Raw genomic sequence first — 26,652 nt, forward strand, 5'->3', positions numbered from 1 at the left:
CCCCTATTTTGGCTGACCCTGTGAAAATGCCAACCTGCAATGTGGGAGCGGTCACCAGGTGGTGGTGTTTTATTTATGGAAGAGCTCCACCAGCAACTATTTCAGAAATGAAAGATAGAATACAATGGGGAAAATAATGTTTTCCAGAAACCAAAAATAGAAACCTTTTAAAATACTCAAACACAATGCTAAAGCTATTATAGCATAAATGTGAAAACATAAAAGGAGATTAATTTTAAAGGATCCCTTTCTAATGACATATCATCCATGTTGTGCTGATGCTGACAGTCAGTTGGGGGAGGCAGAAGGAAAAGACTTGAGTTATGACATTTGTTGATCTCTCTGGTATAAATTCTTCCATCATGGAAGATTCCAAGGTCACAGAATATAAAATGGTAAGAGGAGATATATAACAATAGGCCTTACATGCAGGTACTACTGCAAGTACACTATTATAAAAACAAGAGTTATATATTGGCTGGGGAGATAGTAGAAGAGGCTAGGCCTTTGCCTTGCACACAGCTGCTACAGTGACTGCAACCTTGGTTCAAATCCCTGGAACCAAATATGGTGTGCTGAGCACTGCTGGGGTCACTCCTGAGCACAGAGCCAGGAGAGCACCAGAGCTCCACCCTGATCCCCATAATTATCTATAAAAGATCCCCATTTCTAAAGTTATGCTTTGTTCTCAAGAGGACTCTATGTGCATGCCTGAGCCTTGTCTGCAAAGATTAGACTGATGAAGACTCACAGGGACTAACCATCCTAGAGCTTTCAGCCTCAGTCCCAGAAGAGCTGTTGGTCTGATCATAGTAGAAGGCCTAGTGGGGGCAGACAAGTCAGTAGGGGTCACCAAGGGGCCAACATAAAGAACATAAAAGAACTAAAGATTTGCGGGCCAGAGAGATAGCACAGCAGTAAGGTGTTTGCCTTGCACATGGCTGACCAGGGACGAACCCAGGCTCAATTCCTGGCATCCCATATGGTCCCCCGAGCCTGCCAGGAGTGATTTCTGAGCACAAAGCCAGGAGTAACCTCTGAGTGCCACTGCCAGGTATTGCCTCCCCCCCAAAAAAACCCAAAAACTAAAGATTTGCATTCCTCACCACTGAGGTACCAGATTCACTTGGGGGAGATTTTGTGGGGTATTAGCTGTTCCTGGTTTGAGCTGGGAAGCCTAAGAGCAGGAAGGAAAACAGGCTATGAGAGGAAACCCCTTTCAACTCTGCATCCCCACTGTCCCCACCCATATCATTCCCTAATCTGTATTCTGACAGAGAGAGAGAGAGAGAGAGAGAGAGAGAGAGAGAGAGAGAGAGAGAGAGAGAGAGAGAGAGAGAAGCCCTAGATTTAGTCTATGGAAGCATCTCCAGCAGGAATCACCATCATCCAGCTCTGCTCTAGTTCTTACAGCTACCCTGGGCTTGTCACCCAGGGCTGTTGCTATTCCAATCAGCTTCACACTAGAAGGGCTAAATCACAAATGCATGCAGCAGAGCTCCACTCGGGACTCAACTGGCTCAGTTGAAAACATTATAGGGCCCCAGGCCTGATCTACACTGAGAAACAGAGTATACAGCTGCTGTATATGACTTCAGGAAAATCACTTTTTCTTTTGGTTGCTCCACCCACGCAGTCTGCTGAACCAGCTCAGCCTTTTTGCAGGTTCTTGACTTAGAGAAGTTGCGGTTGGGGTTAGATCCTGAAGCCCCTCCCAGATCTATGAGACCGTAATTTCCAAACACTGGACCTAGAAAAATAGATTTTAACTAACAGTGGTACATCTGCACAATGGAATATTATACAGCCATTAAGAAAATTGAAGTAATTGTAATCAGGTCAAGGATTTTTTTTTTCAATTTTCCCCATTTTTCTGGACCTATGCAAAAAAACGGCGATTGCCACTCTCACAACTTTACTATATTTTTTACTCTTATCCTTTAAGAAAAAAATACAATTTACTGAACTTAAAAACAAATAACTATAGTAGAATGCCTGTCTTGAACACAGGCAGGGGATGGGAAGGGGGAGGGGGGAATGTTACACTGGTGAAGGGGGGTGTTCTGTTTGTGATTGTAACCCAATTATGATCATGTTACTTAAATAAAATATATATTTAAAAAAAAAGAAAATTGAAGTCAGGACCGGAGAGATAGCATGGAGGTAGGGCATTTGCCTCGCATGCGGAAGGACAGTGGTTTGAATCCAGCATCCCATACAGTCCCCAGAGCCTGCCAGGAGTGATTTCTGAGCATAGAGCCAGGAGGAACCCCTGAGTGCTGCCAGGTGTGACCCCAAAACCAAAAAAAAAAAAAAAGAAAGAAATGAAGTCATATTTGCCTATACATGATGTACATGGAGATTATTATGCTGAATGAAATGAGTCGGAGAAAGAGGAATATACATAGAATAGTCTCCCTCCTCTGTGGAATATAAGAAAAATTAAAATATGATAATAACATCTAGAGACAATGGAGATGAGGGCCAGGAGGAACAGCCTATGATATGAAGCTTGTCACAAAGAGCAAAGAGCAGTGAGTGTAGTTAGCGAACTAACTGCACTGACAATTACCAGGACAATGACAGTTCGAACTGATCACTCTGGACAAGAACTGGGTGCTGAAAGGGGATAAGTGATATGCATGGCACCCCCTTATTGGCAATAGTACAAACCACAATGTCAGAAAGGAAAGAGAAAAATGTGTGTGTTAGAGAGAGAGAGAGAGAGAGAGAGAGAGAGAGAGAGAGAGAGAGAGAGAGAGAGAGAGAGAGAAGCAGAATGCCTGCAGGGGGAGGGTGGTGTGAGGGAAATGGGAGATATTATGGTGGGAAAGTTGCACTGGTGCAGGGCAGTGTATATGACTAAAACCCAACTAATGAACATTCTGTAACCACAGTGCTTAAATAAAGAAATCATTATTAAAAATAAATAAATAAATAATAAATAAATAAATGCCACACTGGGGCCCCTTACTCTGTACCTGCCCATAGGGCAGGTACACAAGTACACAAGTCTGGAGTCCAGGCAAATCCATGGTCTCTGAGGTCCTTTGGCTCTGGTGGCTGGCTTCACTCTAATTTTTTTTTTTTTTTTGATACATGCAGGAGTCTACTTTGAGCCTGCTGCTTCTCTAGAATGAGCCATTCAGGCAGGACCTCGGTAATACTCCACATTGGTTTCCTAGAGCTCAGCCCAGCTCTTGGAGGAATAAATAAGAATTCCACTGGAATTCTTCTCAGGAAACAGGCTGAGGTGGGGTGGAGGGGCCAGTGGCATGGAGAATTACAGGGAAATCTGACCCAGAGACACAGTTTGTTCATTTCAAGTTTCCAGCAAAGGGATTTAACAGGTTGAAAGAATCTTTGTCAGGGGAGTGTATGTACAAACAAATAGGGAGGGTTAGTTTGGGGGTTAGGTTTTTGGTTGTGGGGTTTTCTTTCTTTCTCTTTTTTTTCTTTTTGCTTTTTTGTGGGTTTTTTTTTTTCCGTAAAAAGTTAATCAGCTTAAAGTGTGCAACTAAATAAGCAAAGCTTACATTAAAGTAACCCACAGAGAAAGGACCCCATGGAAAGAAAGTTCTAGGAAATACAATATGGACTTTATGTTCTTTTGTTGTTCCACACTATAAATATTCATGGGACACTGTTAATGGGGTCCACAGCTCTGTGCAACCACAATAGTTTTTTTGTTTATTCTCAGGACCATGAACTTTGAAACCATGAACCTAAATTTCAGGACTCTGCATTCAAGCACATTTGCGGAGAAGGAGGGAGAGGTTCTGGCCCATGGAGGATGCAGGAGAGGAAGCAGGCAAGATGTGAGTTACACCTTCTGGATCTCTGGGTCGAAATGAAAGAATAAGCACTGTTTAGCATGAGAGGCTCCTCCCTCCAGTACCTCCAGCTGCCTCAGCCTTCACAACTTAGTGACCCAAGCATATGGCACAGAAGAGCAGGGAGTTGGTAATGGTGTATCTGCATTGAACTAATTTTTGCAAGCTTTATATTAAAGACTAAAAGAAGTTAGAATCATGGAATCTCTAAGACGGATTGAATTTGAAAGTCATAAGCAATGCCCTTGTTTCTAATATGAAGAAACAGGTTTAGTTTAATGCTCCAAACAGTCCATCTCAGAACCATTCCTGTCACCTCTAAATCCATGCCCTTCTATAATACTGGTGATACCAATGTGGTATCCATCTGAGTTGTACATCCGAAACTTGCAGGACCTGAGAATTCAGAGGAAGCTCCACATTAAAGGTCAGTCAGGACCTAGGAGAGCGCCAACACCACTGAGCATTGCAGAGCCAAGCTGAGTCCTAAAGGGCACAGGGAACCCTGTTTGGCAGGTATTCTCTTATTTACAAATAAATGAGATGGCTGGTGCTACCGGACAGATAAGACTTCCTGCCTAGCTTTATCAGATATATCAAAATGTGGCTGCGCAATACCTTTCAGAACCATGCTGCACCTTAATTTCCCAAGCAGAACTCGCTTGGCCCAAGATATACCTGCTCAGGGCTGGAGTACAGGGTGTAAGGTGCTTGTCTTGCAAGAGACTTATCTAGGTTAGCTACCTGACACTACTTATGGTCCCATAAGTAGTGCCAGTAGTCAAGAATAATCCTTGAGCACAGAACCAGGAGAAGGCCCAGAGCACAGGCGTGTCTTACTCCATAGGCCCATCACTACCAACAATTCCTGCAAAAAAAAAAAAAAAAAGAAAAGAAAAGAAAAGAAAGAAGGAAGGAAGGAAGGAAGGAAGGAAGGAAGGAAGGAAGGAAGGAAGGAAGGAAGGAAGGAAGGAAGGAAGGAAGGAAGGAAGGAAGGAAGGAAGGAAGGAAGGAAGGAAGGAAGGAAGGAAGGAAGGAGAGAGAGAAAAGAAAGAAAGAAAGAAAGAATGAAAGAAAGAAAGAAAGAAAGAAAGAAAGAAAGAAAGAAAGAAAGAAAGAAAGAAAGAAAGAAAGAAAGAAAGAAAGAAAGAAAGAAAGAAAGAAAGAAAGAAAGAAAGAAAGAAAGAAAGAAAGAAAGAAGAAAAGTAAATACCTGCTCAGCTAATTTCCCAGAGGAAAAAAATTACCCACCAGATTGCACAAGCAGATGGGCAGTATTTGCAAGGCTATTGAAGTTTTATAGTTCTGCCAGAGATGATGTGCCAACTTGACTCTGAGGGTAATGCTCCTCTGGGCATAGGGAAGTGAGTGCTTGAACCCACAGGAAAGACAGCCATGCTAGTCAGCTACATCAGCCATGGGCAGGGGGAGCAGTGGCAGCAAAAGGGCCTCATGGTGCCATTGGCAAATAGTTGACTAAGATCCTCAGTTTCCAATTGTAGCTGATTATCTGTTTTGAGCCATTCTGGTGTTTGTTTGTTTGGGGGTGGATCTCTTAAGCAAGACTCAAGAGGCCCCAGAGCCACTCCCAGAGATCCCAGTTGGCCTAGAATTGCTGTGAGAAGCCCCACACTTCCCAGCACTGCTTAAGAGTTATGCCCACTAGCTTAAAAGAATAGAAGCATGCAGAGAAAATGATCTAAACAAACAAAAAAAAAAACAAGAAAACAAAGCATATAAATGACAGAAATACAGAAAAGTTTTACTCTTTGCTCCCTAATTTGTCTAAATTTTATTCAGTCAATGTGTATTTTCTGTATAATCAAGAAAACTATTTTTATATAAAAATAATCTCCTCTGTCTCAGAGTACCCAGTGAATAACCTCATTCATGTTTCCACTTTGATTTGTGCATGTATGTCCACCATGTGCATACTCCTCACATGTGCACAGACTCTTACACATGTGCACCCCACACACAGGTGCCATACCCCACATATGTATGCACACACACCTACTACACATACAAACAGGTCAGTTCTCCCCTGTTTTCCTTCTTTCCATTCTTGAGACCTGAGCCTGCATTAGGTTTTCAGGTCTAGAATTTACAATGGGCCTCCTGCTTTCAGCTTCCACAGGCCTAAGCGCCACATCTTCATGAGAGCAGCCGTCTGCTCAAAAGCTAACATGAGGGCCCGGAGAGATAGCACAGCGGCGTTTGCCTTGCAAGCAGCCAATACAGGACCAAAGGTGATTGGTTTGAATCCCGGTGTCCCATATGGTCCCCCGTGCCTGCCAGGAGCTGTTTCTGAGCAGACAGCCAGGAGCACCGCCTGAGCACTGCCGGGTGTGGCCCAAAAACCAAAAACCAAAAAAAAAAAAAAAAGAAAAGAAAAGAAAAGCCAATATGAGCTCCCCCTTTTCTGAGCCTCTCTCAGACTCAAATTGCCTGGACCAAGCCTCTTTTGATCTTGTCTTGAGGACCCCATAAAGTGAACCAGAGCAGAGCCCCAGCACACACTCGTGACAGTCAGATCAGCCATTTTTCCCCTCAAAATGCTTTTCCCAAATCTCATTCATCTTTCCCACCAGCTCAGGGCTACCCTTCCTTGTCATCTAACATCTTTTTTGACTCTCCCTGGGGCTTCATTTGTTTGCATTGTTTTTCACTCTATAATTGTTGGTTGAGCATGCACCATGTGCTGGGCACCGGGAGTCAGAGCAAGGCTATTTTCCTCCACCTTGGAGTGCACCATCTCCTGGAAGGTAAGGGAGGGGAGAAGGTGTACCATGTGTCATTGGTGATCTTAATTATATCTGATTTTACCTCGTCAGACAAAAGTTTCAAAAAGATGCTCTTCCGCTGGATGGAAAATAGAGATGAAAGTGGGATGCAGCATGGAGACAGGAGCCCACTAGGGCTTTGACCCAATGGTGGCAGTAAAGACAGAGGGAAGCAGAGGGGTTAACTTCAGAGAAAGAATTGACAATACCTGAGTTGTATAGCATGGGGGTGAAGAGGACACGCTAGATGGTACCCAGGTTTCTGTTTAAGCTCCTGGTTGGACTCTGACATCTCCTGGTATGTGTAGCCCGAGTCCAGTCCTTACAGAAACACAACAGACTCTTGAATCCAGGTGACCTGGGGAGACTACTTCTGCCCAACAAGCAGGAGAATTGATTTGGGTATATGGCTATAAAGGAGTTAAGGAAGAAGGTAGCTTGTCCCTGTGGGAAACCAGCTCTGGCAGGACTCACAGCCATGCAAGGCCAGTAACCCAGGTGGGAGGAAGGGAAGGAGGCTCATGGAAATTGCAGGATGAGCTGCGAGATAAGTGGCCCAGCTGGCGGAGCAGGCAAAAACCCGGGGCTGAACATCAACACTCAAGTGCTCATGCAGGCGAGCCTGAGAATATTTATTGGTAATTGACAGAAGTGGCTACAGGGTGGCGTGATCACAGGTCTGGAACCAATCAGCAGGAAAGCTCAGTTCCTGTTGCTATGTTTGCATCTCAGCAGAATGATATTATATGGGCCTAAGAGGATACCATGAAAAACTTGCGAATATGCATTCAGTTTATCTGTCATACTCTTCCTGCTTCATGGATGAGAGCTAGTGAGCGGTGGAGCAATAAATTATCACTTGCCACATGCTATGAAATCCCAAGACTCCTCTTGGCAACCCTGAGAAGGAGAGATAAGTATACACAACCTGCCAAGGGATCAACACAAATCAGAAAATTCTGAAATGGGGAATAATAATAATAATGATGACAGCAAGGAGAAGAGATAACAATGAACACCTGATAGTGCTGGCTAACTACTTCATATTCAGGACTTCATTTAGTTCTCAAATAAACATATTCAATGGATTTTAATATTGCTCCCATTTTCCAAATGAGGACAGTTGGGGATCTGAGAGGTCTAGAAACTAGTCAAAGTTACATGGGTAGGAGGCAAAGGCAGGATTCACACCACAGCTGCCAGTACTAAAATCTGGTTCTCTGCAGGGCATTTCAGTTTCTGCTCCATTTACCGAGCTGTTGGTTACACAGAGCCTGCTGGGGTGGGGGTGGGGGACCACTGGAGGGCAGAGTTGTTGAGTTCCCAGAAAAGGACAGAGAGAGGTGGGAGGGAAATGATGGGCTCCAGTGATCTAGGGAATAAGGTACGGACATGGCCAAAAATACAGCAGCCTTGGGGTGCAAATGAAGTGTGCGCAGAAGGAGCCAGGAGAGAAGGTGGTTACGGGGAGAACAGGGCTCAAGGTCCTATCCTACACTTCCCAGTTCAATATCTCATACAGGTCCCAGAGACTGTCATTCTCTTTGTAAGTGCTTGGGCCAAGGCCTGCAATGCTCAAGAGATGATGGGAGTGCACCTGGCTGATGGAAAGACCAGAAAGAAAGAGATTTGACTGTGGCCCAGAGCTTGAGGCTCTAATTTGAGAGGGTTACAGTGACCATTCTTCCCCATGAAAAACATAGTGAGGGGGCCAGAGCAATAGTACAATAGGCAGGGTGCTTGCCTTGCACACAGCAACACAAGTTCAATCCTCAACATCACATACGATCCTGTGAGTACCTCCAGGAGTCATCTCTGAGCACAGAACCAGGACTAAATCCTGAACATAACTAGGTGTGGCTCAAAATCCAAAAAGAAAAAAAAAGAAAAGAAAAGAAGTATAAAAAGAAGAAAGGAAGGAAGGAAGGAAGGAAGGAAGGAAGGAAGGAAGGAAGGAAGGAAGGAAGGAAGGAAGGAAGGAAGGAAGGAAGGAAGGAAGGAAGGAAGGAAGGAAGGGAAGGAAGGAAGAAGGAAGGAAGGAAGGAAGGAAGGAAGGAAGGAAGGAAGGAAGGAAGGAGGAAGGAGAGAAGGAAGGAAGAAGAGAGAAGAAAGAAAGAAAGAAAGAAAGAATGAAAGAAAGAAAGAAAGAAAGAAAAGAAAGAAAGAAGAAAGAAAGAAAGAAAGAAAGAAAGAAAGAAAGAAAGAGAAAGAGAGAGGAGAAAGAGAGAAAGAGAGAGAGGAAAGAAAGAAAGAAAGAAAGAAAGAAAGAAAGAAAGAAAAGAAAGAAAGAAAAGAAAGAAAGAAAACAAAGAAAGAAAGAAAGAAAGAAAAAGAAAGAAAGAGGAAAGAAAGAAGAAAGAGAAAGAAAGAAAAAGAAAGAAAGAGAAATAGAATGAAAGAATCAAACAAAGAAAGAAAGAAAGAAAGAAAGAAAAAGAAAGAAAGAGGAAAGAAAGAAGAAAGGGAAAGGAAAGGAAAGGAAAGAAAGAAAGAAAGAAAGAAAGAAAGAAAGAAAGAAAGAAAGAAAGAAAGAAAGAAAGAAAGAAAGAAAGAAAGAAAGAAAGAAAGAAAGAAAGAAAGAAAGAAAGAAAGAAAGAAAGAAAGAAAGAAAGAAAGAAAGAAAGAAAGAAAGAAAGAAGAGGGGCCGGAGAGATAGCATGGAGGTAAGGTGTTTGCCTCTCATGCAGGAGGTCATCGGTTCGAATCCCGGCGTCCCATATATGGTCCTCCCGTGCCTGCCAGGAGCAATTTCTGAGCCTGGAGCCAGGAATAACCCCTGAGCACTGCCGGGTGTGACCCAAAAACCACAAAAAAAAAAAAAAAAAAAAAGAAAGAAAGAAGAAAGAAACATGCTGAGCATTGCTTGGATGGCAAAAATTTGGACAGTGGGACCAGCCTCTATGCTGATGGCTTGGTTAGGTGTCCCTGGGCATGGACAGGTGTGCATCCTACAATCCTCCAATGATTGTGGGACTCACAGCCTGCACAGCTTCCACTGTTTGGAAACTAAAACTGAGTGAAAGGGCACAGCAGGAGGAACAGGTCCAAGCACAGCTCCCGAAGTAAGAGGTGGCTTCGTGGATGTGGCACTGGAGACACCCTGGCTGCATTGCAGGGCATGGAACCAGACAGAGTCCAGCCTCAGAGAGTCATGCAGATCTAAGAGTTGAGACTCTCCTCTCTACTCAAAGTATAGAGTATGGTTAAAGTATAGATAGAGAGGAGTAACTGACCTCAGCCTTAGGAGAAATGTACAGCTCCGAAAACATTGTCTGGCTTATATGCTCAGAGATTGTGGCTGCCTGTCATGTAGGCTAATTTCTTTTTTCGTTTTGTTTTGTTTTGGTTTGGGGCCATACCTGGTGGTGCTCTGCACTCAGAAATTGCCCCTGGAAGTCTCGGGGGACCATATGGGATGCTGGGAATCGAACCCAGGTCTGTCCTGGGTTGGCCGTGTACAAGGCAAATGTCCTACCACTGTGCTATTGCTCCAGCCCATGTAGGTTGATTTCTATGAGAAAATGATAAAATAATAATAATAATAATAATAATAATAATAATAATAATAATGGTTCCTGAACGGCTACCACATTTAAGGCACCAATCAGTGTTCTCTATCAGCCCTGACACCTCCTGAGCCTACGTGGGTGAGGGTGAGGAGGAAATGGGAGAGACTCTACAAGTCTAAGCAGGAAGTCCAGAGCTTAAGCAGTGCCAGGACCTAAATCCCAGAAATTTTCTCTACAGTGTGCATGCCCAGTTTCTCATACTTATCTCTTTTCCTCTGCCTCTCTCATTTTTGGGTTAAACCTGGTGATGCTCAGGTTCCATGTGTGGTGTCAGGACTTAAACCAGAGTCTGCTACAAGCAAGGCAAGCACTTTAACCCATGCACTATTTGACAGAAATGGAAAGAAAGTTGGGTTGATCGTGCACTTCAATTGCATCCACATACTTCTTTTTTTGCATAGGTTATTTGGTTATTCCAGAACCAAAGAATCATTGCAATGTTTCATGCTGAGTTTTTGTTTGCTGAACACCAGAACAGATTCACATGGCCATGAGCCTGCACCTAGGAAATCTCTATTCACCACATTCCATAGGAAAAGGAACTAAAGACCTTTAGGTTGAAGAATTGCCCAAGCTCGAAGAACCAGTCAGGGTGAAGAGACTCCGAGTCAACAGGCTGCAGGACAGTGAGGTGCTGAAACAGCAGAACACAGAAACCACAGGCTGCAGGGAACTTGGAGCATAATAAGATGTGGACAATCCAGCTTGGCCCAAGAAGACTCACTAATGAGACTCCCATAGGAAGCATCTTGTGAGCAGCTCCAGGAAAGGACTGTCAAGTGCCCTGCAGATGCAGATCTGTTTTGGACAGCTGTCCACCCTTCCTCTCTTCTCCCTCTGGCAGATGGTATGAAGGGGCACTCCCCCAAATATATGCTACTCACTGAAAGGAAAAAGAAAATGTCAGGGCATCCCACTGATGTAAAACTTCATGGGTGGCTTCATTGTGACTTGTGTCCTAAGAACTGAGCTCTGCATCCAGAGTTGAGAGGACCTGGGAGAAGTGTGAGATGTGGGGCAGTGGGTCATTTGTCCACATGCAAGAAGCAGTTTGACCACTCCCAGAGCTAGGCTCAAGGCCAGTGGGTAGTAGTGTTGCTATCCTTCAGCTCTTGAAACAACTTTCCAAAGAGATCCCAGATGTCCCTTGTCCAGACTCTCTCCCAGAATCTGCCCATCTTAATGAATCCCAAAGTTGGGGATTCTGCCTTTTCTTCAGCATTTGACTGTCACACTCTTTGTGTGTGTGTGTGTGTGTGTGTGTGTGTGTGTGTGTGTGTGTGTGTGGTTTTTGGGTCACACCCAGCAGTGCTCAGGAGTTACTCCTGGCTCCATGCTCAGAAATTGCTCCTGGCAGGCACGGGGGACCATATGGGACATTGGGATTCGAACTGATGACCTTCTGCATGAAAGGCAAACGCCTTACCTCCATACTATCTCTCCGGCCCCAACTGTCACACTCTTTCTGCCAGTTTGGCTGATATAAAGTCTCAGGAGCAATGAGCATTTCTCCCCTCAGTTCTAACCCTGGACCACCCTCATCTTCACTTTTATTTTCAAAGCATATTTTATTATAGCTTCACGAATAAAGCTCACACTTGGCTTACTTTTGAGATCCTGTCTAGCAGTTCTGACCAGGACCGGGGTTTAGCATCAGTATAATTTACTAAATTAATTGCTCATTTTCTGAAAACTCTGCAGCATTTCAATGAAGGAGTTTTAAGAAGTGCCTGTAAGCTCCGTGTTCTAATGAGGTATGTATTGCTCACAAGAGGGCCAGCTCTGAATCATTTCATCTCGGGAGTAGCCTCGGAAAGTGAACATGAGTAATTCAAGGGAAGGACTAGCTAGCTTCATGAGTCCCATACTCCTGCTCAGGAATATTCCTAGAACTTGGGAGCCACCAGGCCTGCATGTGTAGGCTGGATGCATGGGGAAGCCAGTGTCTCAGTGGTTGGTAAGATTTCTCTACACAGAATGCAGCAGTGGTCCCCAGCCCACAATTCTGGAAGTAGATACTCTTTTATGGAGAGGTAAAAATGTGCTGTGTCTCAGATCTGTGAGGGCCTGGAACAGTGGTGGCACCAACATCTGGAGCTTCCAAGGAAAGGTCACAAGGAGCAACTTGTTTTCTTGGGTCACACATATTGGGACTCCTCGTGTACTTCCTGTACACTGGCATGCTTAAGGCTGTCATGCCATGAGGAAGCCAAACTAACACACATGAGGAGACCACACACGTAGGAAACTTCACCAACAGTCTATCCAAAACACATGAGTGTGCCTAGTCAGACACATCTCCTGATGATCTAAACTTATTTGTGAGGTCACACTCTGCCCCAAATTTTTCTAGCAAAGGCTCAGATAAGTGGAACAAAGGAAAACAACTTTCCCAAACTCCTGAAACCTGCAACATAATAAAATGGTGATTTTATACTGTGAATCTTGGGGGAAAAGGAACTCCACACAGAACAGAAATAGGGACAGAACACACACAGGGAGGGACAGCTGCCTGTGGAGAAAGGTGATAGCCACCTGTTCTTTGGGCAAGTGATTCCGGAAGATTTCTGGGAAACTATTTGGAGGTTCCTTCTTCCTTACCCAGAACCCAAACATCACCTCCCAAATGACCATCTCCTCCAGTCCTTACCTAAGGCTCTGCCACCCCACCCCAGGAACTTCATCTTCATGGAGTTTCCTATCACTCCACAGAGTGTTGGATGTTTGGGTCCCACTTTGCAGCTGGGAGGCATGGAGTGGTGGCATTATTTCTTCAATGCCACAATCCTTCAATGGACTAAAGAGCAGGATAAGAACCCAGGTCTCCTGTCTCTCATCAGTCAAGAACTGCAGATGAGGACAAGCAAGCAGGAAAACTTTGCCAAAGCTGCTGTCAGAGATTTGGTGTTCAAGAGGATGTTTGTAACATATAACAGGTGAAAAACAAACCATAGCACTGTGAACTGTCAGCCAGGGAGCGCAGCAGGGAGCCCCACACACCTCTCATCTATCACAAATTTATTCCCACTCAGCAACCCACTTATTTGAAGAGCATCCTCTGGTGGAGGTAGCTGAAAAGGCTGGAGAATAGGCTTTGCATGCAAGAAACCCAGGCCTCATGCCTGGCCTGTGTGGTCCTCTGAGCACCACCTAGTGTAGCCCCTAAATAAATAAAAACAGAACAAAAAGCAAAAAACATTCCCTTTTACACTATAAAATAGACTCAACACATGCAAATGTTACAGCGCAAACTTTGTTTTAGAAGATCAGTACGAAGCTTTTCTTTCAATGAGGGTCAAGAAATTGTTCATAAAAAGTACCCAGCTCCTTAGAACCTCCCTATGTCCCCTCCCTATATAATCCGATTCATGACCTTGGGCAGGGTTCATCTCTTGCCAGAGATGACCCAGACTGGGGACTGTTGGTAGAAGGATTAAAGTTTTGTTCAGCTTTAAAAAAAAAAAAAGTGCTCAGCTCTTGTTAGGAAAAATGAAGCTAACAAATTTGCTTATACATAAATAATTTGGAGATTATACTGAGCAAAATGAGTCAGAGGATAAGGAATAAGCACAGAATGGTCACACTCATTTGTATATATATTATATATATGAATACATATATGAGATAGCATATATATCCAAAGACATTAAAATAGATAGTAATAATATTCAAAGGCAATATATATGAGAGCCATGGACCAGTTCATGGTTAAAAGCTTGTCACAAATAGCAGGGGAGTGAAATTAGAGCAGAGAAGATCAATGACAATTATACAATCAATGATTATGACAGTGATAGCTGGAAATGATCATTCTAGATGTGGGTACTGAAAGGAGATAAAGCGATATGCATGATTCCCATTCAGTAACAATATTGCAAACCACAGTGTCTAAAATAAAAAGCAGGAAGAGAGAGAGATAAATATATCTGACACAGAGGCAGGCACAAGGGAGGGATAGGAGTAGAGTAGGAGAGCAACTGGGGACATTGGTGATAGGAAATGTTCACTGGTAAAGAGTATTGGACACTGTATGATTGAAACTAAATCACAAACAACCTTATAACTGTGTATCTCACAATAATTCAATTAAAATTTATTTTTTAAAAAATTAATAAAAGTAAAAATAGTAAAGTCCCAGCTTTGTGTCAGGCATGATCTAAGCATGTGCATCTTTTATCAATGTACAAACTGTACAAATGTACAAAATGCAAAAACTAAGACAAATTAAGTAGCTTCATCTGCCCCCCCCTTTTTCTTCTTTTAACTTTATTTATAGCTTCTGGATAATAGGCCATTTTTACAGAACCATAGAGCATGAATCATCTGGTACTGCCTCATATTTCTATGTCTTCCTACAAATTGAGAAAAGACAGGGGCCGACGAGGTGGCGCTAGAGGCAAGGTATCTGCCTTGCAAGTGCTAGCCAAGGAAGGACCGTGGTTCGATCCCCCAGTGTCCCATATGGTCCTCCCAAACCCGGGGCAATTTCTGAGAGCTTCGCCAGGAGTGATCCCTGAGCGAAAAACCCCTGGCCCGAAAAACCAAAAAAAAAAAAAAAAAGATAAAAGACAAAAAAAAATTGTGAATGGGATCCAGGGGCCAAGCAGTCTCAGGAGCATTGAGTGGAAATCAAAAATGGTCAGAACTAAAGGCCCTAACCAAAGTCAACGACAATAGAATCAAGAGACCCAAACTACAACAAGCTATACACAAAAGGGACCTGTTACACTGGCAATTCTGGGGGCTAAGGGTGGAGGTATGGGATGCATGCTGGGAAATACTGGTGGTGGGAATAGCCCTAATTCACTGTCACAACTTCCACTTCCTGGAATAAAACTGTGAAAGACTTGTAATTCACATTGGTCTCAATCAAAAATTAAATTAAAAAAAAAAAAAAGAAACTAAATGGCTTACCCAAAGGTCACACCGTGTAAAACCATGGTCGAAGTCAGAAAATTTGGAACTGGTACAAATGGTTTAAACAGAGGAAAAATGATGAAGTGATAAATGATAAAAAAACACTCACCAGCTTGGTCACAGAACCACAGAACAGTAAATAGGAAGGTCAGGCAGAGTCAAGTGTTAGCAAGATGTGAGTAGGTTAAGGGCAAGAGGTTGGTGTGGGCTGCAAACCTGCTTTCTGGTCCTCTTCAGTCCCCACAGAGGACCTGAGGGCATGCGAGGAGGGGGGCTTGCCCATGGCAACACTGTCTTGGACAGAGAGGGAGAGGCAGGTAGCAAAACCAAACCCTCTCAAGTGCCTTGAGTCTGCAGCAAAAGATAGACCCAAACCCAAGAAGTTTGAGATCAGAAGGCCCCAGGCAGGTCCTGGAGGATTCCAGAACAGTGGTGAGGGAGGAAGGATTTAATGGGGAGACGATGGCGCAACAGTAGGGTGTTTGTCTTGCACACGGCTGACTCAGGACAGACCTCAGTTCAATCCCCAGCGTTCCAAATGGTCCCCTAAACTAGGAGCGATTTCTGAGCACATAGCCAAGAGTAACCCCTGAGCGTTACCAGGTGTGCCCCTAAAATAAAAAAATTTAAAAAGGGGGGCTGGAGAGATAGCATGGAGGTAAGGCGTTTGCCTTTCATGCAGGAGGTCATCGGTTCGAATCCCAGCGTCCCATATGGTCCCCCGTGCCTGCCCAGAGCAATTTCTGAGCCTGGAGCCAGGAATTACCCCTGAGCATTGCCGGGTGTGACCCAAAAAAAAAAAAAAAATTTAAAAAGGGAGGGTGGAGAGGGTTGGAGAGTATCTCTTAAGTTTCACCTTTAACATATAACCAGGAAACAGTTTCCACGACCACACACACACTCAATGTCCCAACTTCCTTCCACTGAGACCTCGGACTACGGGTTTGCAGGGTGTGTTCTTTTTTTTTTTTTTTTTTTTTGGTTTTTTGGGCCACACTCCTTTGATACTCAGGGGTTACTCCTGGCTAAGCACTCAGAAATTGCTCCTGGCTTGAGGGGACCATATGGGACGCTGGGGGATCGAACCACAGTCCTTTCCTTGGCTAGCGCTTGCAAGGCAAACACCTTACCTCTAGCGCCACCTCACCGGCCCCGCAGGGTGTGTTCTTTCCAGAAGTTCCTAGGGAATTTCAAACTGTAACCTTTCCCCAGGTCGTCCTTGCTACCGCCCTCTTCTGGCCAATTTTAGCATCAACATAGGGGGAGGGATGACAAAGGGGGGGCCAAGAATAGTGGGGGGGGGTTTCCAATATTTCCAATAGAGGGATACCAGGGCCCCAGTCCTTCAGCCTTGCTACCTCTTCTTCCCAGTTAAGAGTCCGGATGGGCGGCCAGTGATCCAGCATTTTCTCAGGATCACCAGAAAAGCTTGGGGCGGGCTGACCCCTCTCCACTGCTTCTCCACTTGCCTCCCAGAAAACTGGAGGGACTTGAAGCATTCTTAACAGGGGGTGAGGTGTTGGGGGGCGGGGCGCGTCACATCTGTGGTGCTCAAATTCCAGGCTCCAGCATGCACTTCAACTTGACACCTTTTCAACAACAAACTGTTCACGTCCTCAGGCCTCCAGCTCACTGTAATATTCCAGCTCTGCCAGTCCAAATGATGGGAGAGCTACCGTCTTAGCCCCCCACCCCATTTTCCCAGCCTCGGTGTCCCTCTTTAGGGAGCAAGGCCACCGTTGCAATGATGCTGCAGACCTTCTTGCAGTCCTAGGGCAATAGTCATCCCCTGAGATGGGGCCCATGGACAGCTCAGTCAGGGTTACAGGCTGTCGTCATCGCCCTTCACTCGGGTCCCCCCACTGGGACGCACACGAGGACCACTGGAGAATCCTGTGTTTCAATCTGCAACAGGCTTTTCTCTCAGACCCTCCTAGTACTTTCTGCAGCTTCCCCCACACTTCTAGTGGACACCTTGAGCTTGGCCTGCAGCCTAGAAGGTCACAGTAAAAAAAAAAAAGTGACCCTACAGGGTCCTTATCACGACCCCCTTTGTGATTTTGTGACCCCTTTGATGAGTGATGGGGGTTTCAAGGGTCATCTCTGCTCCCAGGGCCACTATTCCCAATGTAGAAGTCCAATGCGCTATCCATTGCGCAACAGAGCCTGCACTATTCCCAATGTAAAACGGAGGGAGTGGAGGCTCTCTGGGCTGCAGGGGGCGAAGGTCGCTGCTCCCAGACCAGAGCTCGCGAGGACCCGGCCCCGAGGGACAGGGATGAACGAGGGTCTTCGCTGGGTGCACCGGTGGGGAGAGACACTGCGATTCTCCAGGAATACCAGACCCTGCGTCTCCCATCTCTCGTCCCGGTTGGGCCCTCCCTACCCCAGCCCCATGGCTCGAAAGCGGCTCCCACCAGCCGTGGGAGGGAGACTGCGGTGCCACTCGCGTCACCGGGGCACCTGCCAGCTCCATCTCCACCCGCCCAGGCAAGCAAGCTTCCCAAGTTCGGAGCGCGCAGAGGGGGCCCCGGGGACGGTGGCGGCCGCTCGGGGTATGGCCACACTCCTTCGCTGATCCCCGTGTCCGTGTCCCCTTCTGTTCCCCCCGCTGGAGAGTTCTGTGCGCGTGTCCTTTCCCGGGAGTCCCCGCACCGTGACGGGAAACTTTGCGCGGAACTTGAGAGCGCGCTGGGACCGGAGCCGGTGCGTCTCTCTCCAAGCCTGGGAATGCGGGCGCACCGGGGGGCCCTCCCTGTGTGCCCCCACACGGCCATCTGGCGGCCTCGCACTCGCTGCGGACCCCTCCCGGCCGCGGGGACCCGCCACCCAGTGCGCGCCGGGGTGGGCAGGGTCCGTAGGGGCATTGTCTGCGCGAGGTGGAGGGAGACCCGTTGCGGGCTTGCCAACCGCGTCGTTGGCATCTCAGAGGCAAACTTCGGCCGGACTTGGCCGCGGCGGCACCTACCGGCTTTGCACGGGTCGTGGTACGTCTCCAGCTGCTGCTCCGCGCCCTCCTCGCCTCCCCACGCCGCGTCGTCCGCCGCGACCAAGTCCGAGCGCGCCCCGAGACCCCCAGCGTGCGGGGGCAGCAGTAGCAGCAGCAGCCCTGGCACGAGGGCCCCGAGCGCGGCGGCCGTGGGCATGGTCCAGAGGGGCCGGCGTCGAGCGAGGGACCTCGGAGGACCGGAGAGCTCGGTTCGAGGGCGGCGTGGCGGCGGACACCAGGTCGGCTCGGCTGGGCGGCGTTTACGCGCGGCTGCCGGACATCCTCGAGCCGGGAGCGAGCAGCGAGCGGCGCTCCCGTGCGCGTCGGGGCGCCCCGAAAGCCGCCGCTCCGATCCGAGCTACTTGTCCGGCGGCCGAGGCGACTGTGGCGGGGACTGGCGTGGTGGCCGCTCCGCCCCTCTCCGCCCGGGCTGGACCACAAGGCCCTCGCCGGGGGCCCCGGACAGCCAATCGCTCGGGCGCCCGCGGCCAGGCCCCTCCTCTTCCCGGCACCTCCGCAACTTCGGTGCCTGGGGAGCGCGGTGCGGACGCGGGAGTTGGAGTCCGCGGGCCCCGTGCGCTCGCCGTCCCCGGCTGGGACACCCTGCTTGCGCGCCACCGCGACCCCGAGACCTCAGGAACGCCGCTCCTGGAGAGGCTCGGGGCAACTTCTCGCCTGGTTTCTGGCTCCGAACTCACTTCTCAACTCCCCGAGGCACAGGTGGGCGCAGGCGGGTGTGGGGGTGGGCAGCCTCTAGAGATGGCAGCCAGGGGCAAACCCCATATGTGCTGTCCGCCTTTTTTGCGCTTTTTAGAGCTGGTGTAGGAGATGGGGCGGGAGTGAAAAAAAAAGTTCATGATGACCCCAGGTTCCCCACGTCCAGCCTCGAAGGGTGCATGCTGCACCAGTCTGGGCAGTCAGTCCCCTTGTCTAGTAGTGGCTGGAGGTAAGTAGGGAAGAATGATTCTAAAGGACCGGTTTCCCCTCCAGGCCACCTTGTTAGAGTTTAAGTCTAAGATATTACACAGGACCTAAAAGACTGACAAATGGACCACGGTATCAGCTGTATGTTGTTAGAATGTTTTATTGTCACCCACAGTTCATTTCATGTAGTGGAAACGACCAATTTCTGACTGGCTATCTTTTGCCCATTAAAAACACATTTTATGGATTAAGACATATAGAGGTCACTGCACATGGCTTGCATACTGTTGTGGCCATAATAAAGGTTCAATACCCAGTAACAGTTAGAAATCTTGTACCACATAAGGTACCCTCAGCACTCCAGGTATGGCTCTGAGCAGAGGTCTGTGGGTGTAACCAAAATTTAAAAAACAAGATGCCCACATGCCCACATCATTTTGGAGCACTATTAATATACCTGAAAGCCACTCCTGTGTATCTTAAATGTAAAATTGTGAGAACTGAGCCATTTAGACCTTAGAGACGATAAAATGTAATCATTAGACTTTTCAAAATGTCATGCTTGCGAATTGTTTTATTCAAGAAGTAAAACACACTCGTGTGTAAAGATTTTCAGCATCACACTTGGCAGAATCTTTCACTTAAACTGCAAGCAGAAAAACTGTTAAATTATTTGAGTCTCTGCAGATAAGTCAACAGCAAGAACCCAGAGCTGGGCTTCAGAGGTTTCAATGTTTTGCATTATCCTCACCTGTTTTCTCATATTAAATAGAATTATTATTCTATCCATCAAATCAGCCAAGGTTCACATGTGAACTACTAGAAGAGTCAGGGATGCTAGTTTGTCCTGCAGCTTAGAAATCCATTTGTGTTGTTTGTTTAATCAATGGTAAGAAATGGAGTTAGACTGGGCATGATCTGGCTAGGAACTGACATTTGGGAGGAAGGGGGGCGGAGAGGGATGGATATCACCAAATGGCACAGAAGGCCAAGTGGCCATTAAACAGGCAATCGTGTAGGAAGGAGTTGAATGGAATTTCTTCCTGAATGCTGGAAGGAGTCAAACCCAACGCCATAGTTCTCTGCATTCAAACCAGAGATGGTCATCACCTGTCAAGTCCACAAAGTCAACATCTACAAGATCTAACAAAATTCGGTCACACTCCAGGTCTCCAGATGGTACTATGCAAATAGCCAACTGGCTTCCTCATCAGGAGGGAATTCTTCCGGAAAACACATTGCAGTCACCCTCTCACACAAACACCAAGGTTGTGAGTTTATTGCCTCCAATTCCCCACTGATAAGTAGATGCCAGGTCTTTTCACCAACACTTCAGCAAATATCCTGCAGACAATGATGCTTAGTTCAGTTTCATATCAGAGGTTCTAATTAAGTATTAGATTGATTACAAAGTAACAAATATCAACCAGATATCTGGATAGTCTCCCCCCCCCTACATGTTGCTTTTTACAAATTAAATGGAAATCTAGGTTTAAACTTAGGTTTTGGGGGCACGGAGAGATAGCACAGCGGCGTTTGCCTTGCAAGCAGCCGATTCAGGACCAAAGGTGGTTGGTTCAAATCCCGGTGTCCCATGACTCCCAGTGCCTGCCAGGAGCTATTTCTGAGCAGACAGCCAGGAGTCACCCCTGAGCACCGCAGGGTGTGGCCCAAAAACCAAAAAAAAAAAAAAAAAAAAAAAAAGTTAGTTTTTGGGATTAGGAAGGAGGCTCCCAAGCAGTAGTGTGACTTGAGAACCCTTTTCAATGATTTTCAGCCAGTAGGACAGATAATTCAATGCAAAGGCCTGGCCCAAGTGATACCATTCAGCCCTACATTGCGGGGGATTATCCTGAGCATCCTTGAGAGGTGTGCAGGGCCACACACATAGCCAGCAATATTTTGGAGACTCCATGGCCACATCCAGAGATGCTCAGGGAACCATGTGGAGCCAGTGATTGACCTAGGGTCAACCACAAGCAAGGCAAGGCCTTAATCCCTGTATTCTAGCCCCTAATTCCACTACTTTCTAAATTATTTCTAAGAAAGTTTGATTCACTGTTGATGGGAACATAAATTGGTGCAGCCTTGATGGAAAATTGTGGTGATTCCTTTAAAAAGTAAGATGGAATAGAAGAGGATAGGGGTGATAGTAGACCCTGGGACAATGGTAGAGGGAAAGTCTGGTGGAGGGTGAGATGCGGAAATGATTTATGGAAAATTTTACCCCATTAACAGGATTGCAAGCCACAATGCCTAAATAAAAAGATATGTAATTCATCAAGGAACACTGGAGATGTTTATATGGGTGTTATAAATATATAAAATATATAAAAAAGAATATTTGCACCCATATTTGAAGCAGCATTCCTCACAATAGCCAATAATACATGAAATCAGCCTAAATGACCACTAAAGATGACTGGATAAAGTTGCTGAAATATATTCAAAAGAAATCTATTTGGGGGCAAAATAGAGGTTTTTATGCTAAGTGAAATATGGAAGTGAGTCTATGCAGAATATGAATGGCAAAATTAAACTCCCCAAACTAACTCCTAGACTTAGTGAAAACTATAGAGGGTAAGGCATGGTTAAGAATTAGAGAAAAACAAACAAAAAACCACGGGGCTGGAGAGATATCATGGAGGTAGGGCATTTGCCTTGCACATTGAAGGACGGTGATTTGAATCCCGGCATCCCATATAGGTCCCTTGAGCCTGCCAGGAGCGATTTCTGAGTGTAGAGCCAGGAGTAACTCCTGAGCACAGCTAGGTGTGACCCAAAAAATCAAAACAAAACAAAAAAGAATTTGAGAGGAGTCTTTTAGATGGTAGGATGATACAGGCACTTTGGTGGTGGGGGAGTATGCCACTATATACTAATTCTATAGTACTGTCAATGATAACATGTATTTTATTTATGCATAATATATAAAACCCTACATATACACATATGTGCATATATTTACATATACACACATACACTAAAAATATATCCCATAAAATAAAAAAAGTGAAAGGTTTTCTTTTAAAGAGGGTTAACTTTAGGGACCCCCTCCTCCAAACTACTAACCTTAGTTCCATTACTGACTGTACACTTTGTGGAGTTCAGCCCCATTGGGAGGCTGTCCTGGGAAATATCTGGTGGATACAAGCTATCTCCCTATTTCAGTTTGATGCTTACTCTCTACTAACTCATTCCATCTACACTCCTCTACCAGCAGCTAGGTTGTCTTATAACTCTCAAATGTCTGCCAATACTTGTCCTTGGTAACAACTTCTGTTGTCGCATCACACTCATCTTTCAAGGTAGGAAGAAGCTCCAGAATAAAGTGGGACTCATCTTCTGTTTCATTCCTGACCACTAAGAATATACTTTAAAAGTTGTATGTAGGGCCGGGAAGGTGGCGCTAGAGGTAAGGTGTCTTCTGCCTTGCAAGCGCTAGCGTAGGATGGACCGGACCGTGGTTCGATCCCCCGGTGTCCCATATGGTCCCTCCAAGCCAGGGGTGATTTCTGAGCTCATAGCCAGGAGTAACCCCTGAGCGTCAAACGGGTGTGCCCCCCGCCAAAATAAATAAAATAAAAGTTGTATGTAAAACTTAATTATTATAATTTTCATACCACTGTTTAAAGCCTTTTGTGATTTTGCAAAATGTTTATCTGAACTCTTCAGATGCTCCATCTGTCCATCTGTCTGATAAGGAAGTTCTGCTATTACCTTTCCACCCTGGATCTTTTCACCTCCATCTCTTTTCTTTTTTTTTTTTTTGGTTTTTCGGCCACACCCATTTGATGCTCAGGGGTTACTCCTGGCTAAGTGCTCAGAAATTGCCCCTGGCTTGGGGGGACCATAAGGGACGCCAGGGGATCGAACTGCAGTCCTTCATTGGCTAGCGCTTGCAAGGCAGACACCTTACCTCTAGCGCCACCTCACCGGCCCCTCACCTCCATCTCTTGTTGCACTAAATACTGCACAATCATTCTAATAGGGCCTTACAGCTTCATGTCACATTATTGTTTAGAATACTTGGTTCACGGGGCCAGGAAGGTGGCACTAGAGATAAGGTGTCTGCCTTGCAAGTGCTAGCGTAGGACGGACTGTGGTTCGATTCCCCCGGCGTCCCATATGGTCCCCCCACAAGCCAGGAGCGATTTCTGAGCGCATAGCCAGGAGTAACCCCTGAGCGTCAAACAGGTGTGGCCCAAAAAACCAAAAAAAAAAAAAAGAATACTTGGTTCACAGCCTGTATCCTTATACCAGTTTGTTACAGCACCCACCCACCGCACTCAGAATTTTAACTCTTCATGTATGTTTAACCTATTGGCCTATATATAACCTATAGTAGAACTTGCTGGTCAATTGCAAATTGGAAACACCTTACATTTCTCACTCTTTTTTCTTCATTGACCTTCAAAATTGAGTTTTTCTAACATTAGTAGCTAGCCTGAGCCACTAGGGGAAAAAAAAAAAACCCTGACACTGACCAGTTATAAAAATACTTATATCAACCATCTCCTTTTTAAAACGGGACTTTTATCACCTTAAGAATGCAAAACTGCAGCTAGAGAGATGGCTCCCCAACAGAAATGCAGGAAGCCTAGGATCAATCTGAAGCAATACATGGTCTGTGTGCAATGCCAGAGGGACCTACAAGCAGGCAGGCTCTAGAACACCAAGTGTACTTCACCCCAAAAAGAAAGCAAAACCGAGAATTCTAAATACATATGAAACTACATCAACGCTGACTCCTTATGGCCAATATAGGCTAGCATCCCCCCCCACACACACACTCTAGTTGTAAGGTTAAAATGTAAGCTAACCATTAAATGAGAAGCACTCACTTTGCAATTCAAATGCTGCCTGCATAACATAATCAACTATCTCTTTTCTCTTCCAATTAAACAAAAAAGAAAGTTCATTAAAGAGACTAAAAGTAATTCAAATTTTTACTATTTGCCATTCATATTTAGTGCAGGAGCATGCCACTGAATTCCTAAAATTCTATAGTTCTGTCAATGATCGCAGATCTACATATGTATTATGTATACATTTGTGCAATATTTATATTTATATATGAGATCCTAAAAATATATCCACAAAAAAATATAACCTAAAGGTAGATTTAAAGAGGGTTTAATTTAAGGACCCCTCCCAAAAATGTGACCGTGATACACAGTAACAAAAGGGTTTAGAGATGGGGCTCAGTTGTAGAGTACATTCCCTGCATGCATAAGAAGACATATTCAACCTCCACTGTCCCATTAACAACAGCTATTCTTGGCATTGCTTTATAATTCCTGGCACCAGAGTGAGATTACCATGACTAGCTTCTGAAAGATGTAAAGTGATATGCATGATACCCTATGAGTAAGTTTTGTAAATCAACATTGCTCAGGGGGCTGGAGGGGGATGGTAAGAAAAGGGTCCAGTGATAGTACAGTAGGTAGGGCTTGACCTTGCATGTGGCAGACCCAGGTTTGATCCCTGGTACATCATGTGGTCCTCCAAGCCTGCAAGGATGTAGGAGTGATTCATGAGTACTGAGTCCTGAGCACCACCAAGTGTGAACCCCCTCCAAAGTGACAACCATAGAGGCAGGCAGGAGGAAGAAAGGCAAAAACTGGGGGCATTGGTGGGGAAAGTGGACACTGGTGAAGGGATTGATGTTGGAACACTGTATGCCTAAAACTCAATCATGAATAACTTTGTACTTCAGTGTTCCAATTAAGACATTTTTTTAATGTGAGACTGTGTGTGAATACCAGGTATCAGAAAAGAAGGTGGGGGAAATAATGGAACATTAAAATCCACAAGCTGTTGGTCCAGAAAGAAAGAACAGCAGGTAGAATGCTTGCCTTGCATGCGGCCAACCCTGGCACAAACCAGTGATTCCTGAGTACCAAAATCAGGAGTTAACCCTTTTGCTGGGTGTGGCTCCCAAAATAAACAACAAAAACCCATGTTATTTATTTTTTTAAAAAAAGTTCCTTATACTGGTGCAGAAAACTGATTTTTATTGTATCTACATAAATTATCTGCTTAAGATAATGGAGTGACAAACAAAACTCCCCCCTTTATTTTGGTTTTTGGGCCACACCCGGTGACAGCCACTGGGCAATTACTCCTGGCTATATGCTCAGAAATCGCATCCAAATGGGATGCCGGGGATCAAACCCAGGTCCGCCCTGGATCAGCTGTGGCAAGGCAAATGCCCTACCACTGTGCTATAGCTCTGGCCCCCAAAACTCCATTTTAGAATAACAGCAGGTAAGAACCAATTTTAGTTACTTTGGGGCTTTAAACTAAGACACTTGAATTATTATCACTACTTATATACAAAACATTGCTATTTACCTTATCAGCTTCACTGGGTGGTTTTTAAGGAACTTATGGGAAAATACTTTGAAAAGCTGATGTGCTTTTATTATCAGGAGAATGATAAAGGAGGAAAAGGGTTTTAATGGAAAAGGAGAGATGATTCGAGTGCTTGTGTGGCTGGCCCCAGTTCAATCCCCAATACTACATGGTCCCAAGCTGTGTTGGGGTCATTCTTTTGAGGCGTCAGAGTGGGCCAGGTAATCCCAGCAGTGCAGAACTTGAACAGCACACCACACATACACACACACACACACACACACACACACACACACACACACGGTAATAGTTTTTTTTAAGTTATTTAACACACACACTCACCCTTAAACACACACACACTTAAAAAAGGTAATAGTTTTTTTTAAAGTTATTTAACACACACACACCCTTAAAAAAGGTAATAGTTTTTTTAAAGGTAATCTTAAAAACTATCTTTAAAAAATGATTTTTAAAGGCAGAGCGGTGGCACAAGCAGTAAGGCATCTGCCTTGCCCGCACTAGCCTAGGATGAACTGGACCACAGTTCGATCCCCCAGTGTCCCATAAGATCCCCCAAGCCAGGAGCAATTTCTGAGCACATAGCCTGGAGTAAACACTGAGCAACACCGGGTGTGAACCAAAAAACAAACAAAACAAAATAAAGGTTTGGGGAAGGTAAATAAAATATTAAGCCTCCTTTACCAGAGGTCAGCAAATGCTGGGCCACTTTCTTTTTCATTCTAGTGGAACACAGTCATGCTCATGTTTCTGTACTGACTAAGCTGGGCACTTCAACAATCAAGAAGAGGTCAAAGCAATACTGCATTTGCCTTGCAAGCAGTTGGCCTGGGTTTGGTCCCTGGCAACCCATATAGTCTCCCAAGCCTGCCAAGAATGATTCTTACGCACAAAGCCAGGAGTAACCCCTGAGCACCACTAGATATGGTCCAAAAACAAAACAAACCAACAACAACAAAATTAAGTCAAGATACCACCTGACTTTAAAAATCCCAACTGTTAGTTACCTGGCCCCTAATAGAAAGTTTTCTGGCTACTGTTTTATCTCTTCATATGAATGCCAATATAAGGGGTTAGTAAATAATGCTTTTCTTTCAGAAAAGAAATGAAACATCCAAGGGAAATACATTTAATTTTTTTATTACTTTTTAAAAACCAACTTCAGGTAATTAGCAGACTAAATTTGAACCTCAAAGGAAGATGACACATTATACACTGGGTTTCTATTACTAAAGTCAGAGTAATGGTCTACACAAACCAGG

General features: G+C 45.3%; 1 protein-coding gene across 1 annotated transcript in view; it reads right to left on the reverse strand.

Annotated features, from left to right (window-relative positions):
- The window catches only part of TLL2 (tolloid like 2), a 135,168-nt gene extending 116,887 nt beyond the window's left edge, over positions 1–18,281 (reverse strand). Inside the window, exon 1 of the mRNA XM_049790830.1 lies at positions 18,071–18,281. Within this exon, the coding sequence (XP_049646787.1) occupies positions 18,071–18,248 (178 nt within the window). The 5' untranslated portion in view covers positions 18,249–18,281. The remainder of the gene's footprint in view (positions 1–18,070) is intronic.
- Between the last annotated feature and the right edge of the window lie 8,371 nt (positions 18,282–26,652).

Source organism: Suncus etruscus, chromosome 17, assembly GCF_024139225.1.
Source record: "Suncus etruscus isolate mSunEtr1 chromosome 17, mSunEtr1.pri.cur, whole genome shotgun sequence".
Classification (NCBI taxonomy): Eukaryota; Metazoa; Chordata; class Mammalia; order Eulipotyphla; family Soricidae; genus Suncus; species Suncus etruscus.